Raw genomic sequence first — 17,159 nt, 5'->3', positions numbered from 1 at the left:
CTTTAATAACTACACAGGGGACTTTTAAGTAACTCATTGGTATTTTAACACTCATACAGTAGATATGTGCCACTGGTTGCTGTTTAGACGTAATAATGAAGGGGATCACAGATGCTTTTCACAACTTTTAATGCTTACATGTCACATATGAAAAGAACTTAGCCACTGTAAAGCGTGTGACATGCTTTCACAGCTTGGGTAATTTAAGAGGCATAATTTTCATTAAAAAAAAAAGAGAAAAAAAAGTCTTGAAGTCTTATGACCTTTGAGGCATTTTAGAGTTTCAACTGCACATACCAAACTACTTATTGCCAAATGTAAGGATGCACCAATACTGTGTTTCAGTACTTGTACTCAGATTCAAAAAGATGCGTCGATACTACTGAAACACTGAGACCATTTTACTAGCCTGACATTTAACTTGCAGGCAGGTGGAGCAGGAGTCATGTCAGGTGTGTGGGGATACTTTAATGATGCTTTGCAAAAAGGTTGATGAACTCTGCTTAGGCAATGATGGGAGTCTGCCAGTGTCTGGCTAGCACCAAGGCTCACACTTTTTATTTTGTAACTTGTAGTATTCTCAAGAATCAGTCTTGTATTTCTTTTTACTCACTTTATTTAGCAGGTAACACTGAGAGGTAAAATGGCCCCCTATGCGTTCAGTATATCCACCAGACTCTGTTCTTCGTCATTTCTTATCAACTGTTTATACACCTTTGACATAGTGCTTCCCAGTGAGACACCATAAAACTGAAATTCTTGTTACATTTGAGGGAAATGTCTCTTTCAAATATGAATCCTTGATTAAAATAATACACATTTTCATTCATGGTATCGACGAGTACTCAAAATTATTACTTATACTCTTGTTCGGTCTGAAGAGTAATAATGTTGGTAAACATTGTGTTCAGAACAAAAATGTCACCTGAAAGAGGCTTTATGGGAACCTGCTGGTTTCACGCACTCAAATACATCAAAGGTCATAACGTGCACGGTTACTACGACAACACGGTCACGAAACAATACGGTCAAAACTCAGTGTGCAGTACTTTAAAAAAAAATTCACACCATTTCCTACTCTCATTCACTCACGCTTAAGAGAACACATACAGCAGATTCATCCAACCTCTGAGGTGAAGACACAGTTTTTTTTTTTTTAAATACCTGTTACCATTACAAAGACCATGTTAAATGAGAAATAGACCTACTGATTTAGTGAGGCACTTCAGTCCAAATAGCATTCAGAGCATGCCATAGATAGTTGTCTGTGTATAAAGTCTATGGCAGAATGAGGGACATAAAAAAACACGTCCTCAATTAATTACAAAATTTAGAACATAGTACACGTTGCAGAGCTGCGCTTTAAATAATAATGAGTCTTCCTCTCTTCCAAAATCTCTCCAGGCTCACTGAGCTTCCAGCATTAAGAGTACCAGCCTGCTCAAGCATAAGTAAAATTTTGTCTGTAAGACATCAAGAAACATGACAGAAACTCACAAACACAATGATGAAAGCCTAAATGTCAAACATTTCAAAGAAAGTCAGTGTTCTAAGTTTAGCATTAGACTGCACTGTGATCAAAATGATTGGGTAACATTTCATGTTGTCATGGGAAATAAACAATGTTCCTCCATCTGCCACAAATCTAATTAAAATTTAAAATCAAGACTGACAAATAGCAGCTTGAAAAGCTCCATGAACATTTTTTAACATCATTTTTAAGCCTCGAAAGTCACACTACTGTATTCATAAAACCAGGAGAGAAGCTCATCTCATTTGTTGTGTCTGATTTGACTGCATGTGTGCATCACCCCATGCTTTATTTAGTATGCATGGTTACCAGTGACCAATGCCCCTTATTTCTATTCATTCTGCCCCAATAACTCTTACAGCAAATGCTAAAAAAAAAAAATAATAAAATAAGACACTGGGTCCGGTGTCATTAAGGGGGTTATGTCAGAGTCAAATATGGTGGAAAATTAAAGGTTATATCAAAGTTACGCTTCCCTTGAAGACATTTTCAAATTGCTCAGAAAGCTGCTGCGCTGTACTTTTGCTACATGCGCTGGATCAACTAGTCAAGGTTACATAGAGACTGAGCCAAGATTTGTCATTTGAGAGCGCTCAACGTAGAAATGTCTCGAAATAGTTTAAAGTACAAAAAAAAAAAAAAGTGCCTTGTAAAAATATTCCCCCCCCCCCACTCCTCCTTGAAATTTTTGACATCATCCTGAAAATACCCTCCCCTGCTGTCAAATATGGTAATGGTGGGTTTCCTTCAGCAGGGACACTGAGGAGAGTTCATCAAACATTTTGCGGTGCATAATTTGCCGAGACATAAAAGTGTTCTCAACAGTGTCATGAAATTACTGTATCTCCACATGGCTGTCATTTCTGCTGCTCCACCTGTTACTTATGTCTGGCTGATAACGTAGTATCAGTGTCAACCATCAGGGTGATTTTAGCAACAGACGTAGAGTGTTCGTGCAGAATCCAAAAACTGTCAGTGCTTGAAGGCACATGAACAAATAACATACATGCAGACTCTGTTCCTGTTCTGGCTCTGATGAATTGCTAGGTCTGATTCGTAACCCCGTTTTATCGTCAAGCAGCAACACAGAAAAGCAGGCCCTGCAAATTGAATTACCGAACTGATGCAGAATTAGAGGTGCAACAACCGATTAAACGGCAAATGATCGATCATCAAAATAATAAGCAATATTGATTCCTCGTTTAGACCTAAAATGGTCTGAATCCTTTGAATTTCAGGCTCCCAACAATAAATATTCTCAGATTGCTGTCATCTTCCATGAAAGTAGACTGATTTGCAAACATCTGCTTTTACCTATTTTCTGATATTACCAGCTAGACTAGTTACTGAATCACACTGAATTTGTTTTTGTATTTTCCACACTGTCAATTTGAGATATCATGCGTTTTAATAACTTTTTTTTAACCAATTGAAAAAAATAATCAACGAATCAGATAATTGATTATTAAAATAATTGTTAGTTGCAGCCTTAAGTACCATGCTTCACATTAGTATGACACAATAGGCTTTCGAACCACCTTGAAAATAAAATATGTCTTGCATTTCTTGTCCCAACAAACCTACATCTTCACCTATTCTGCTGGTTCTTCCGCAGTCACATGAACAACTTCACAGGAATGGTGTATCAGAGCGTTTTGCTCTCTCAGAAGCAACAAGCAAGAGTCCCCAGCACGGATGGCTCCATTCAGCCAAACACTTCTCCTGCACAGTGGCCAGGTAATAACCAAGATTAACATATAGATAATTATAGGAGGCCTAACCTGTTTTGAGAAAAATACACACACAATGGCAGCAATTTCATCGAGTCCTCTCACGGTTTGTGAATTCGGCTGTTCGTTTATATGAACCTGTCATTCGTTATTCACTCAAGGATTAATATAGCCCAGCATTGCAAGTATTGTAATGCCTGAGCTGGCGATGACCACAACTCACACCGAGTCATTCAAAACGCAGACCGGCTCCACTCTCATCCGCTGGCATCCACGTCACTCACCAGACCAGTCCGCGCTTTTTATCGCCAAAACCAAACGCACTCACAGATTCCACGGTAGAAAGTCAGGATGATTACCCAAGTGTACAAAAATCTGATTGCTTTTCCTGATGGGAAATGAGGCCTGTAGGCAGTTCTTTGCCTGAAGTGGTGACAAATCCATTCAGTATTTTAGTGTTTTATTAGAGTGACTCGCGCCATTTGAGGAAATATCGTAATATTGAACAGTGCACAAACCAACGGTTTCACCCACATGCAGGACCAAATCCAACTCGGATAAAAGCTTTGCACTTTCCTTTTCCAAAAGTCTGACTTTCCTAACTTTGCCTCCTGCGTTGGACCCTCGCTGTGCCACTCTCCAGGTATCGCCTCAATGATCCGTCTGTTGAGCTCAGCGGGTGATGAGAGTCAGCCGGGCCTAGCCGTGCTGCTCTGTGAAATCCTGACAGCTGTTTACCTCAGCCTCTTTGCTCACGGCATGGCCACTCACTCAAGCAACGAGCTCTTTCGGATCATGGCCCACCCTCTCAGCAGCAACCTCTGGGTGACGGTGTTCGGGGGAGGCGCACGAACCCCCGTCATTGAGAAAGCCAGCAGTCCAGCAAAAACTCCCCCGCCAGGTAAGTGAGGATAATTCAATTGGACTTGATTGAGTTTGTGCCAGTGCGGAACAAAATGGGCCAATTTTAATCAACTGTGCGGAATTACTTCTCGTCTTTGGGATGTTGTAAGATGTTATCAGACTTACTAAGAGAGTTGTTTAGTTCATGTCCTCGCTGTGCAACTTTACTAGGGCTTTTACTTTAATTGTTGTCTGTTATACAGCACTGCTGTTCAGTGATTTTGCTATCAAGATAAAATCCACTTAATCCTAAACTAATAAGATGAAATGCCTAAAGCATAGCAGACACAATCCATCTAAAAGACAACAGTGTTCACTTTTGTTTGCCTAATATACAGACATAAACGCATGTCACAGTATGATGATTACACATACTGCACATTTGACAATAAAGTTGTACTTGACTTGATCTCAGGTTTACAGCGCAAACCACAACCAACAGTAATTATTATTAAACAATACTCACTGACAGTGTAAATCAAAACCAATAACTTTTCTGAAAGGATGTATTTTTTTCATACAAAACCTGGATCTCATTTCATTTTGCTGGCGTATCTATTGACGTGTCGAGTAACTGTATTGATCATTGCGAGCTTTCTCCCATCATTGATTTGTTGCATTGCTTTGATAGCAACTTGAAAAAAAAAAAAAGATCGATACTTTTAAAATGTGCTTGTTAAATCCACAGCTTCACCAGGCACAGACGTGTCTGATAAAAAGCCCAGACGGTTCCGGCTGCTCTCGTCACGCAGCGGATCAAAGGAAGAATCCAGTACAGAGAAGGAGCCCCCTTCCAGCCCCAAACCCGAACCTGTGGTGGACCATGAAGCCGCTTCCATTTTCAAAGAGTGTTTTGTCCCACCTGAGCTCAGCATTTGGGATTACTTCATCGCTAAAGTAACCTTGAAGACTATTATTCAAAAATATCCAATGTCGTTTTCCTACAATGCTCATATTCATGGTTTTTATGTTCTATTGTTCTACTAGCCATTCCTGCCACCGTCGGAAAACAGAGTTCAATACGACTCAGAAGAGAGCCAAGGCAGTGAAGATGAAGAAGAGGACGAGGATGACTATGATAATATATTTGACCCCAACTCACCTCAAAAAGAGCACACGAACTACAATTCATACAGGTGGATCTGATTTACCAACATAATTCAAGCCTTGACTGTCCTTTTTTTCTGTCTATGGACATAAAAAGCAGGCTTGTCTATAAATGTTATAGCCCTAATTTTTATCACAGCCATGCCGGGCCATTGTAAATAATTATATTCCGGACGGCTATTTATAGTGCATCGGTCTTCTACTTCCAGTTGGTGTTTAATGCGCTTGGCAATGGTTCAGCTGGTGCTCGTCAACCTCAAGTCCTTCTACCCCATGGCAGGATATGATCTTTTGGGTCAGTACTAGCCGTGGTGCACACAGCACAGGCATCCAGCAAGTTGCAGTGTCGCTGTATTGTCATCCTTTGTCTTGTTTTTAATCCCACTTGGCACAGACCTGCCCGGGGCCTCCCCGCTGTGTCACAGCGTGCTGAAGACGCTGCAGCGCTGGGAGCAGGTGCTGCAGAAAAGACTGGAACTCTTTGGAGGCCCTCCCTCTAAGTACATCACCACACAGTTCCAAGAGGAAGCCGTCACGCCAGGCCCTGCCCTACTCAAGCACAAGGCGCTGTTTGAACCGTCCAATACCCCATTCAGGTACTCCTGTGACCCGAGTAGCGGTTGGCATTGCTGTTCATATGTCAGAATTCTGTCGAAGTGATTGTAAATTCATCATGTCAGAGCAATTGAGGGAAAAAAATGCTGTGCAGTGTTATGGTGTATCGCTGTGCCATCAAAGGAGCAGTTCCTTTTCCATATATCATTTATAGACATTTTGTTAAATTGACGTTTGTTTTTAACATCATGTTATTACTGTCCTTGAAGAAATAATTTGCCCGATAGATGTGTTGTGCTTCAAGCACAAGCTTAAATATTTCTTGCAAGTTGGCAACAGTGACATAAAACGGCAATTTTTTTTTTTCTTCAAGCTTTTAATTTTGCTTCAGTGAGCTCATAGAGCTGACACAGTTTTTTAATTTTGGTTTCCAGGACGAGCCGCCATTCAGCGCTCCCTGTCAAGCGCCTTTGGCAGTTCTTAGTGAAGCAAGATGAAGTGCAGGAGACGTTCATTAAAAACATCTTCACCAAGAAACATGACGCTGGCGAGGTACACCATATTTAACACGTCGCTGCACTTGATCATGCATGAACGTAGCACACCTAGCACATTCAAATGCCACCAAATAACACCGCTTTGCTCATGCAGAATTGGAATCACATCTTTATGCAACCACCCGGCAACTAAGTCATTATTACTTCCGATGAAATCCTTCCTTTTGTTTGGTTTAGCTGTGCATGATGAAATGTATTGTTACTGCCTCCATCTGCATGATGATGTGTTCATTTCATTCAAGTAATTGCTGTCTGTCTGATTAACATCACAATAATTCACTTTCTCTATGTGTTTGTATGCATGGCCCACTACTTTCTCTATGTTGTGTGTGTGCGTGTGTGTGTGTGTGTGTGTGTGTGTGTGTGTGTGTGTGTGTGTGTGTGTGTGTGTGTGTGTGTGTGTGTGTGTGTGTGTGTGTGTGCGCTTTGTGTTGTCTTACCTGCCAAATTATTAAAGTTGGTTGAAGACCAGACTGACATGAAATATTCAGGGATGGACGAGACAGGAAACCATCAGTTACCGCTGTCATGTACAGTAAATGTATTGTTATTGTTAATGTGTATAAATATGTATTAGGGATGGGGAATAAAGTATGTGGCGTGTCTGTGGACAAATGGTAACATAAAACCAAATCATTTTTATATTGCGAAAACACATCTACCAAGCCACTTAAGACAAAGACAAGAAAATAACCTGTGAAGTGGGAGCATTTATCGGTAAAAGGTTTACATCCTTTATTTATATGCTGTGTGAATTGGTCACTTGAGGAAAACGCTTGACCCACGTGACATAGTGCCCTGCCATACACATTTCAGTGACGATGGAAGCCTAGCAATTGTTCATGCTTGCTTTATCCAACGAACACGCTCATAGTATTTTTGACATTTTTTTGTATCTTTTAATGTGTTATACACATTACTATTGTACTGCGCAATTAGTCAGGGAATAAGAGGCAGTTTACCATTCCAACGAGTAAATAATTGTTAAATAATTTAGATTATTCAGTGCAAAAGCAGTTTTTGCTGCTACGCAACCAGGTCATTCTGAGAGCTGCCTCAAAGTTGTTCTCTTTATGCACAATGAGGACAAGCGTTTTGAAGATGAGTTGACCAGCAGAATAAAAAAAAATGTAAATTTACCAGCAGACTGGTGTCCCTTTATGCTAATAAACGATATCAACCATATTACAGTGCAGTAGTGTGGGTGGCTGGTCAATGAAAACTTACTGGCATGAGCATTACATTGCCTATTTTTGTATTTTGCAATCGAAAAGCCACGTTGGTGTGTCATCTTGTTACGATAACAAAACTAGAGCACATGCATTTTCACCCAAGAACTGGCACCCCCTGTTTTAAGATGCATCTCTCCTTTCTATTCAAGTGAAGCATAAACCTACATTGTTCCATAAGCCGATGTTGTAAACACACCACATTTTCGCTCTTGCGCCTCAGTACGGTCCTAATTGTCTCACCATTTGAGAGAACTGACGCATGAAGCTGAATAGATTCTCATTCTTGGACCCAACACTGTCGCAGTCGATCTGCGTCCCACAGAGATAATGCGCGCCGCGTAAATGGCAAACCACCATATTTAGATTTCTGCAAGTCAAATTGTACTTTATCGCATCTGACAGAGAGAGCCACGGCCGTTTCCTCTCGGATAAAGGCTGTAAAGACTGTGATTTAATCTCCTGCTCCAAGGGTGCGTCTCATGTTGAATAATTGTGGAACCACAAAATAACAGTCACCTCCGCGGTTGTGCCTGTACTTATTGCTCATAGGCCACTACGCGCCCGCTGTGTCATGCTGCTAACCCGGTTATGTTGCTCGCTGGAGGTTAGCACTGCGGCAAGATGAAGCCCCCCCCCTCCCCACATGTCCTCTCCTAACCCCGCAAGGCACAACAAACTCGCACATAAATACACTGACAGCATGTACAGTGTTGGACACAAAGAAGCAGGGCCCGATTCATGCTTTGGCTGCTGGCATGTCATATTTTATATTGGAAAGCGGAAGAAAAAAAAAATCATTTGACACTTTATTTATCTTGTCAGGTCAATGGTTCCTTGCAGTTAGAAACGGAATACTTTGTGAAGTGATGGCGGCGATTTGCCCTGAAGAAATCTTGATAAAGTTGTGATGATTTGACGTGTGTGTGCAGACTGAGTCAGATCTGGGCTGCCCTGGGGGGAAGGCCCGCATCATTCACAAGGAGTCAGACATCATCACGGCTTTTGCCATCAACAAGGTAGACCTAGATGCGCTGTCACCAAAATCAATGATGTGATCTTTTATGCAATATGTGACCAAAAGTTGGCAAAAACAGGTCTTCTGTACTTTTCTCCACTCACTTGTGTGTCCAATTTGTGTGTCTTCCAGGCAAATCGTAATTGCTTAGTCATGGCCTCTACACATGACATTCAGGAGTTGGATGTGTCGTCTATTTTGGCCACACAGATCTTGACGTGGATCGATGATGAGGAGGTTGAGGCGAAAGGGTTAGCGAGGGATTGCCTTTCTCTCGTTAGACGAAAGCTTGGACCAGTGCCATTTGAACACAAAGCCTTGCGTTTGCTTACTGTCAAATCTGCTTGTTAAGATATTGTATTGAAAACAACATGGCCGACGTCCTTTCGTTTGTGGCTCGACTGTACACTGCTTTGATGCTAAACGTTATTGTCTCCGCAGAGTGGGCACGGATGATTTCCTCGTGATCCACGCGCATGATGACTTTGTCACCCTGCACGGCACCACGCCGTACACTCGGAGCAGTCCCGGCACGCCCATCAACATGCCGTGGCTAGGAGGCCATCAGACGGGCCGGGGAGCTTCGGTGGTCAGTTCTTGTGATTTCCTTAGGGGGATGTCGCCGTGACATGTTTGGCAAAGCGTGACTACGGCTAAGCATACCGCATTCAACATTTGCATTCCTTTCCATTACGATCAACATGCACTCCGCATCACATTCAACCATCTGAACGTGCTTGCTAAATTGTCAAATAAGCCTCCGATGTTTGCTCTTTGAATTCCCACGCATTGCGCAGAAAGGGCCGCCGTCGGTTTAGATTGCCGTCAGCGGCTGAAAGATTGATTTGGTTTCACTCGTTGAGACGAATGTTTGTGAGTGACCTTCATTCACATTCGCCAGAGAACCAACCCCCTTGCTCTTAATAACCCTGCACTCAGTCAGTAAGAACCACAGCTTCTCAAGGCTGTAAGCAGTCACATCACACAGCTTCATAGAGCTTTGCCTATTTATCGAAAATGAAGTTAATTGTCTGGGTTTATTTGTTGATTGGTATTTTAATACCTTGCTGATGTTGTTTTTAATGAACGTCGCAGCTTTTAGATCCCATCAATTTGTGCAGGCGTAACTGTATCCATTGGGATATATCCGACATTTGCATGACAGATCTCCGTGTCAATCACACATAGCACCTTAGCGCGTACACTTGACAATGTGATGTGTTGAGCGTGCAAAGCTCTTCGTTGTTCTGAGCAGTCGTCACTCAAAAGTTCTGCACCGGTGTTGGCTCACGCATCTTCTCATCCTCCTCCTCATTTTCACCTTCTTCCTTCAGATGATCAAGAGAAACATCAACAATGTGAGAAGAATGACCTCACATCCCACGCTGCCGTACTGTAAGTACAAATCTGCCTTTCCGGTGACAGTCGAGAGCTTTTCAATTGACAATCTGTTGTCTTCCTTGTGACGTTACATCACTTTAAATATTTCGCATATGCAGTAGGGCCTCGTGTTGTTGATTTAAGAAAGCAGCCTACACACCACTTATGTTTGTGTCTTTTTTTTTCTCCCCTTAGTTTTAGGTGGGGCTCGCCTAATATGGATTTTTAACGCTTCTGATATTTGGCTTGGATAAAATGAATGAGAAATGATTAATTGGCCAATGAATTAATAAAAACAATGGAATGAATAAAATAATTCATTTTTAGTTCCTTAATGCTGACAACACTAAAGATGTTACAGACAGAACATTGCACTGTTTTACATTACTGTGTCCTTTATCATTTGTCAAAGTTTTACAACGGAGAGAAAATTCTGCAAAAATTGAGGGAAGGATGTTGGAATGTCATTTTCTGTGTCTTATTTTGTAATGTGTTTTTAAAAAAAAAACAGCCCAAAAAAAATGCCAATCAGCATGTTAAATCGGTCGGACAATTAAGTTTTCTGCCGTTGGTGATAGGAACCCTCTACCCTATGTACATTGTCATCAGGATGCACTTGCTTGCAAATGTTGCGTTTCAGGCATGTTTCAGCCCTCAAAGTCAATTCTTTTGTCGTAAGAGTAATGAACTATTCCAATTTTAGACTTAATTGTTTTTTTGTTTTTTTTAAGTCTGTGTATTATTGCTAGTTAGGTCTGCTGGGACCTCACAGATGATATAATCCTTGTCTTTCCTTTCTTGTTGTTATTGCAGACTTGACAGGGGCTCAAGACGGGAGCGTGAGGATGTTCGAATGGGGTCACTCTCAGCAGATCATCTGCTTCAGAAGTCCAGGCAACTCCAGAGTGACCAGGATTCGATTCAACCATCAAGGAAATAAGGTCGCCAAGTCACCCGTTTGCTCCCATTGGTCTTCGCCTTGTTCAAAAACCATTCACGATTCTTTGCCCTAATGTGAGCCTGTCCCAGCGAAAGACATCTTCACACATAATTTCTCGACTTTTCCGTGTTGGCACGAAGCACAGCTGGGAGTTGGCTTCAGTGCGCATTGTTCTTCAGCTGAGTGCACTCGCCTCCCGCGAAACATGTCCTCAGATGGTGCCTCGACGCCGTCTCCGTCTCCTCTGTCAGCCCAGCCCAAAAAGAGCAAAAGAGACGCTGGCAGAATTTGCAAACATTTCCAACCGTTATGTAAGCGCTGCAGTTTAGTCCGCGCGGTGTGCATTACCTGAAGCGGGCGACGTAACTCAACAGGTATCCTCGGTGCAGCTGACATTGAGCCTGCTGTGGAGGGGGGAAAAAAAAAGTACATGGAATGAACTCTCTGACTTAATTCTAACAAAGTGATTGTTGTTTTTGTGCAGTTTGGGATCGTGGATGCCGATGGCGGTTTGAGTCTCTGGCAGACCAACACAAGCGGCGCCGCTCCCAAACCTTATCTGGTACGCCTGCACACCCGCCTGTTTGGTCACATGCTTCTCTCTTTTTTTTTTTTTTGCTTTGACAACATTTGTCTTCTCTTTTTTGGTTCAAACCCACTTTGGTGATGTCTCATCCACCACTATTCCTCCTCCTCTGCTATTCCTCCTTCACCTCCTCCTTCAACTCACATTTTTCATTTTCCGCCGCCCCTTGATTACTGTCAGTGTTTGTAAGCATCTTGTGTGTCTGTGTGTGCGCACCAGACGCTGCAGTGCCACAACAAGACGGCTCATGATTTTGTCTTTGTGGGCTCCTCCTCCCTCATTGCCACCGCGGGTCTGTCCACAGACAACCGGTAACATAATCTACAAAATTCTGTTTTCAGTGGAACCGCTAGGGTCCTTTCTGGGACGATGGTTTAATAGATTTTTTTTTTAAACCATCTCAAGGGCCTTAGAGGCGCCACTGCACAATTTATTCAACTGCTTTCCAATGTGTTTCCCTTAACCACGGGAAAAAAAGGGCTTTGTTTCTCTCCATAGGAATGTGTGTCTGTGGGACACGTTAGTGACTCCCATTAACAGCCTTGTACACGGTGAGCACGCAGAACACTCGGGACACGTTTTCATCACACGGAAAATGGTGTCAAGATTTGAACGGGTCCTCTGTTCAATCTCTCTCCAGCCTTCTGCTGCCACGAGTCGGGCGCCACCGTGCTGCTAATGGCGCCCAGGCAGCAGTTGCTGATCACGGGCGGGAGGAAGGGCTGGATCAGCGTTCTGGAGCTCCCTCATCGACACCAGCGGCAGAGCTTCCAGGCCCACGACTCGCCCGTCAAAGCGCTCGCAGTCGACCCGACCGAGGACTGCTTCATCAGCGGCTCCGCCGAAGGCAGCCTGAAGGTACGTTGTGCCACCTCCGCCCAGGAGGGTGTTTAGTGTGTAGCCTGGCTTTCTAATGTTCACCAAGTGAATATTGTCAATAGTGGACGGTTCCCATTCACCCTTATCGAAGTGATTTACAGCCACTGTGCAGTGGCACTTTTGTGTGCCATGAGAGATCATCAAGGTGATACCCTACAGTCATTTTAGTGTCAGAGATTACAGAACGTATTGACTTCTTTCAAAAAAAAAAAAAAAAAAGCAAAACAGTATAAGTCTCGCAGGGTATCCAAGCAAGTGCAGGCAGATGTCGGGAATGAGACGAAACGCATCTTGACTGACGATTAACACAAATGCGAGGTTTGGCAAACCGTCATCGCATCTGCTTTAGATTCCAAACCACCTCCCCCATCATGTGAAGTATTTAATTGCACGCCGGCTGATTGAAAATCAGCAAGGAGTTCGGAGTGTTTGATGGGCGCGTATGGAACGGCCAGATTATGTGATGTTAATTAAGTCACATATACAGGCTGCGCGCCTGTGAAGGAGCTCATCACATAAAATGACTCCCATGCTGGCTTTTCAAACTGAGCAGCTTCCCATCAGCTTGCTATGCGGGGGGGAACAACCATGCGACCAACCTGCTCCAGGATTGATGTCAATTAGTGGCTATAGCGACCCAGAGACAAATTTCGACTGGTGTCTATGCATTCATCTCAGGAAAAAAAAAAAAAAAACAACTCCCATGTCACTTCAGGTGTGGAACCTGGCCACGCAGTGCCTGCTCTACTGCTTCCCCAACGAACACGCTCGGCAGTCGCTCTTCCGCAACCTGGGCACGGGCGTCATGCAGGTGGAGGTGGGGCCGGCCAATCACGTCTTCTCCTGCGGCGCCGACGGCACCATGAAAATGAGGATCCTTCCCAACCGCTTCAGCGCAAATAACAACACCACCGCCACCAGCCCCCAACAGCATCACCATGGCAACTTTAAGAGTGATGTCAAGTTCATCTTGTAGACAAGGACTGCGGAGATGTTCCACCGATATCGTCAGAAACTCACAGTGGTCGCAGCGTGTTTTTTTTTTTGTGCCCAAGTTGAGATTTGTCTGCAGAGGCAGGAGGTAAGAGAATCTCCTCCCCGTTACACGGGTTGATTGGAAACGGACGATAAGCAAGCATCCAAGCACACTGGATCTGGATGTCCATTTCCGATGGAAACGTTGACTTTTCAATGCACACCTGAGCTGAGATAAATACCACTTGTGTCATTTGTTGCTTAAAAAACGTATTGACTTTTTTCAAAAAAAAAAAAAAAAAAAGCAAAACAGTATAAGTCTCGCAGGGTATCCAAGCAAGTGCAGGCAGATGTCGGGAATGAGACGAAACGCATCTTGACTGACGATTAACACAAATGCGAGGTTTGGCAAACCGTCATCGCATCTGCTTTAGATTCCAAACCACCTCCCCCATCATGTGAAGTATTTAATTGCACGCCGGCTGATTGAAAATCAGCAAGGAGTTCGGAGTGTTTGATGGGCGCGTATGGAACGGCCAGATTATGTGATGTTAATTAAGTCACATATACAGGCTGCGCGCCTGTGAAGGAGCTCATCACATAAAATGACTCCCATGCTGGCTTTTCAAACTGAGCAGCTTCCCATCAGCTTGCTATGCGGGGGGGAACAACCATGCGACCAACCTGCTCCAGGATTGATGTCAATTAGTGGCTATAGCGACCCAGAGACAAATTTCGACTGGTGTCTATGCATTCATCTCAGGAAAAAAAAAAAAAAACAACTCCCATGTCACTTCAGGTGTGGAACCTGGCCACGCAGTGCCTGCTCTACTGCTTCCCCAACGAACACGCTCGGCAGTCGCTCTTCCGCAACCTGGGCACGGGCGTCATGCAGGTGGAGGTGGGGCCGGCCAATCACGTCTTCTCCTGCGGCGCCGACGGCACCATGAAAATGAGGATCCTTCCCAACCGCTTCAGCGCAAATAACAACACCACCGCCACCAGCCCCCAACAGCATCACCATGGCAACTTTAAGAGTGATGTCAAGTTCATCTTGTAGACAAGGACTGCGGAGATGTTCCACCGATATCGTCAGAAACTCACAGTGGTCGCAGCGTGTTTTTTTTTTTGTGCCCAAGTTGAGATTTGTCTGCAGAGGCAGGAGGTAAGAGAATCTCCTCCCCGTTACACGGGTTGATTGGAAACGGACGATAAGCAAGCATCCAAGCACACTGGATCTGGATGTCCATTTCCGATGGAAACGTTGACTTTTCAATGCACACCTGAGCTGAGATAAATACCACTTGTGTCATTTGTTGCAGTTTAAAGTCGGGAACAAGGTGAGGTCTGTGGCCGCCTGTGAAAAGACTAGAGTAGCTGCAGGCAGGTTCGAGGTAAGGCAAGTTGTGTCTCCGACCTTTCCGGTTTGCTTGCGTCGAAACTAAGCTCTGTCACACGAGGCGGATCAGACAGCGCTGGTAAGACGTCATCAGAAATTGTCTCTCTTTTGCACATAACGGAAACGCTGAATTACACGACTCGCAAAAAAAGTTTGGGATATTAGGACTGAAACGAACAGTTGGAAATGTGCGATCAAAGGTCGAGAGGTCAAATTAAGTTCACCTGTCCAGCTCAGTGTGCATATCAGGTTCATCCTTAAATTCACACTTTTTGTGAGCCGTGTAAAATGTCAATCAAGCAGTTGAATAGAATGTAAATATGACGCCATGTACAGCACAGTAGACATCGATCTATATTCCTCGCCAATTGTATGAAGTGTCCTTAATATTTGGCTACTAACTAGCTGTAGTGGTCTATATTCTTCGTATAAAGTTGCACAAAATGTAGCTTTAATTTAACCAGTGCCCCCTTTGAAATGGGCGCACCCCCTTTTCCTATTTTGGGGGGGGGGGGGGCTACTGTTGCTGCTGTTATTCTCCGAATAAGCTCAAAAGAAGTGTTGTGGGTGAGCAGGTTTTAACTGTTGATTTGTACAGATGTTTTATTCCAATAACAGCACACTTTCTGCTACTAAATGTGATTCATTCTGGATACTTTGAATTAAAATTGATTTTTTTTTTGTTATTGTTTTCTCAACTATTTAAATTCTTCTTAATCACCCGGGAGTTTGTGCTGCTGAAGGAACAAAACGTGCGCTAGTTTTGACTTCCCGGAAGATGACATTATACCACACTGAAAAGAGAAAAAAAAACCCGACAGAATTATGACAATTAAGTTTAGAATGAAGGCATAATATTACTAGTCGTCTTGTATCTTGCAAGAATAAAGCTGTAATATAACTGGTAAATAAACTCATTCTCATGCTTACTCTTCAATCTAAATATTAGAAATTACACTTTCTCAAAAATGTTGATCTATCAAAAATAACTGCAACAAAATTTATACGACAAGGCAAAGACATTTCCATTAATTGGAACATTACTGGAAAAGGTCCAAATATTGCTTCTGTTATAATACGAAAGTTAATCTTACTTGGCAAGAAAGTTATGACAGTCTTTCTATGACAAGAAATGCACAACTTATAATAAATGCACAATTACGATGGGGGGTGTGGGGGGTCACACTTTATTCATGTAAAACCGCATTGATATTCTTGAAACATTTAAAAGGTATTCTCGTAACCTTACATATTGTCATACTACAATTGTATCCTCATTAAAACGTGGCTCTTTTTTTTCTCACCCGCCAAAAAAATCTATTTTTATATTTCAACTGTATTCTTTGTCAACTTTAAGGGGAGGCCTTCACACTCCTTAATGTTGACTTGTCATCCTTCCACTTCCTTGTTGCATAAGCATGGGTACGCCAGTTTCTTGGACAATTGTGTACAAATCCAACTATTTATGAAACGTGTTGAATGACAGAAAAGCACACAAAGGCTTTTCTTTTCCTTCTTTGGCCCAAACAATGACAGTGCAATTCATGTTTTCTTTTGTTTTGCCAAACTTCTTCAACAGTGTCTGATGAGGGGTGGGGGGGAGGTACTCCTTGTGGAATTGTGACGTATATTTTATCCGAGGCAAAAGTGTTTGCTTCAACACACGGTGGAGAGTGGAATAAATTTTATCAAGGCGAGCGCTTTAGCCTTCTTTTTCAAAAGACTCATCTTCTCAAACCAAGTCACCACAATAAAACTTACAACTGTGAATTTGATATATTTGTTTCATTTCACGAGGCAGAATAAATTCTATCACTTGTATAAGGATGAACACTTGAAAACAGATAATTGAATTATCTCTGGAAACAGAAAAACATCTTTGGATTCTTTTTTTTTTTTTTAGTCAAACGTTTGGCTCAGATTAACATTTAAACGGTCACATTTTATTGTTAAACAAGTACATTAAAGGGGATGCATTTTATTTCTCATATACAAATGAGTCACTGCTTAACCCGCCTCCTTGTACTGCTGGGACAATGCTGTGTAGCTTCTGTTACCATGACGACTGGGATGAAGCTAGAACGGTGTGACAAGCACTCCATCATGAAGCCACAGAATTCAACTTAATTAGCGTGCAGGTGGCAGGTTGTGACGGACGTTGTTTGAAAGTGGCACAGAATCTGGGCACAGCGAATGTGCTAAGTAACTGATGCAGAAACTCTGTTTGGGAGCAGTTGTGTAAATGAAATGACTCCACCCCATGGGGGCGAATCTCTCAATTGTGACAGATTTAGGAACCGCTATATCACCCTGCTGCCTATTAACGTACAATATTATTAATCATTGTATTAATGAAGTAATGAGAACAGA

General features: G+C 42.8%; 1 protein-coding gene across 5 annotated transcripts in view; it reads left to right on the top strand.

Annotated features, from left to right (window-relative positions):
- dmxl1 (Dmx like 1) overlaps window positions 1-13,645 on the top strand; it is a 38,099-nt gene extending 24,454 nt beyond the window's left edge. For 4 of the 5 annotated variants that reach the window (XM_019887081.1, XM_019887075.1, XM_019887086.1 and 1 more), the window contains exons 34-51: window positions 3,147-3,268; window positions 3,905-4,162; window positions 4,853-5,061; window positions 5,152-5,300; window positions 5,481-5,566; window positions 5,666-5,867; window positions 6,261-6,378; window positions 6,841-6,900; window positions 8,545-8,631; window positions 8,763-8,881; window positions 9,072-9,219; window positions 9,965-10,025; window positions 10,824-10,951; window positions 11,435-11,512; window positions 11,756-11,847; window positions 12,035-12,087; window positions 12,177-12,394; window positions 13,131-13,645. In XM_019887081.1, coding sequence (XP_019742640.1) covers window positions 3,147-3,268; window positions 3,905-4,162; window positions 4,853-5,061; window positions 5,152-5,300; window positions 5,481-5,566; window positions 5,666-5,867; window positions 6,261-6,378; window positions 6,841-6,900; window positions 8,545-8,631; window positions 8,763-8,881; window positions 9,072-9,219; window positions 9,965-10,025; window positions 10,824-10,951; window positions 11,435-11,512; window positions 11,756-11,847; window positions 12,035-12,087; window positions 12,177-12,394; window positions 13,131-13,391 — 2,449 coding nt within the window. In that variant the 3' untranslated portion in view covers window positions 13,392-13,645. The remainder of the gene's footprint in view (window positions 1-3,146; window positions 3,269-3,904; window positions 4,163-4,852; window positions 5,062-5,151; window positions 5,301-5,480; window positions 5,567-5,665; window positions 5,868-6,260; window positions 6,379-6,840; window positions 6,901-8,544; window positions 8,632-8,762; window positions 8,882-9,071; window positions 9,220-9,964; window positions 10,026-10,823; window positions 10,952-11,434; window positions 11,513-11,755; window positions 11,848-12,034; window positions 12,088-12,176; window positions 12,395-13,130) is intronic. The other variant, XM_019887094.1, reaches the window with a different exon arrangement.
- Window positions 13,646-17,159: the final 3,514 nt, after the last annotated feature.

This window comes from Hippocampus comes, unplaced genomic scaffold (genome assembly GCF_001891065.2).
Source record: "Hippocampus comes isolate QL1 unplaced genomic scaffold, H_comes_QL1_v1.1 scaffold155, whole genome shotgun sequence".
In the NCBI taxonomy this organism is placed as follows: domain Eukaryota; kingdom Metazoa; phylum Chordata; class Actinopteri; order Syngnathiformes; family Syngnathidae; genus Hippocampus; species Hippocampus comes.
Note: the sequence above shows the minus strand (reverse complement) of the source record. Positions and strands in the feature narration are given on the sequence as shown.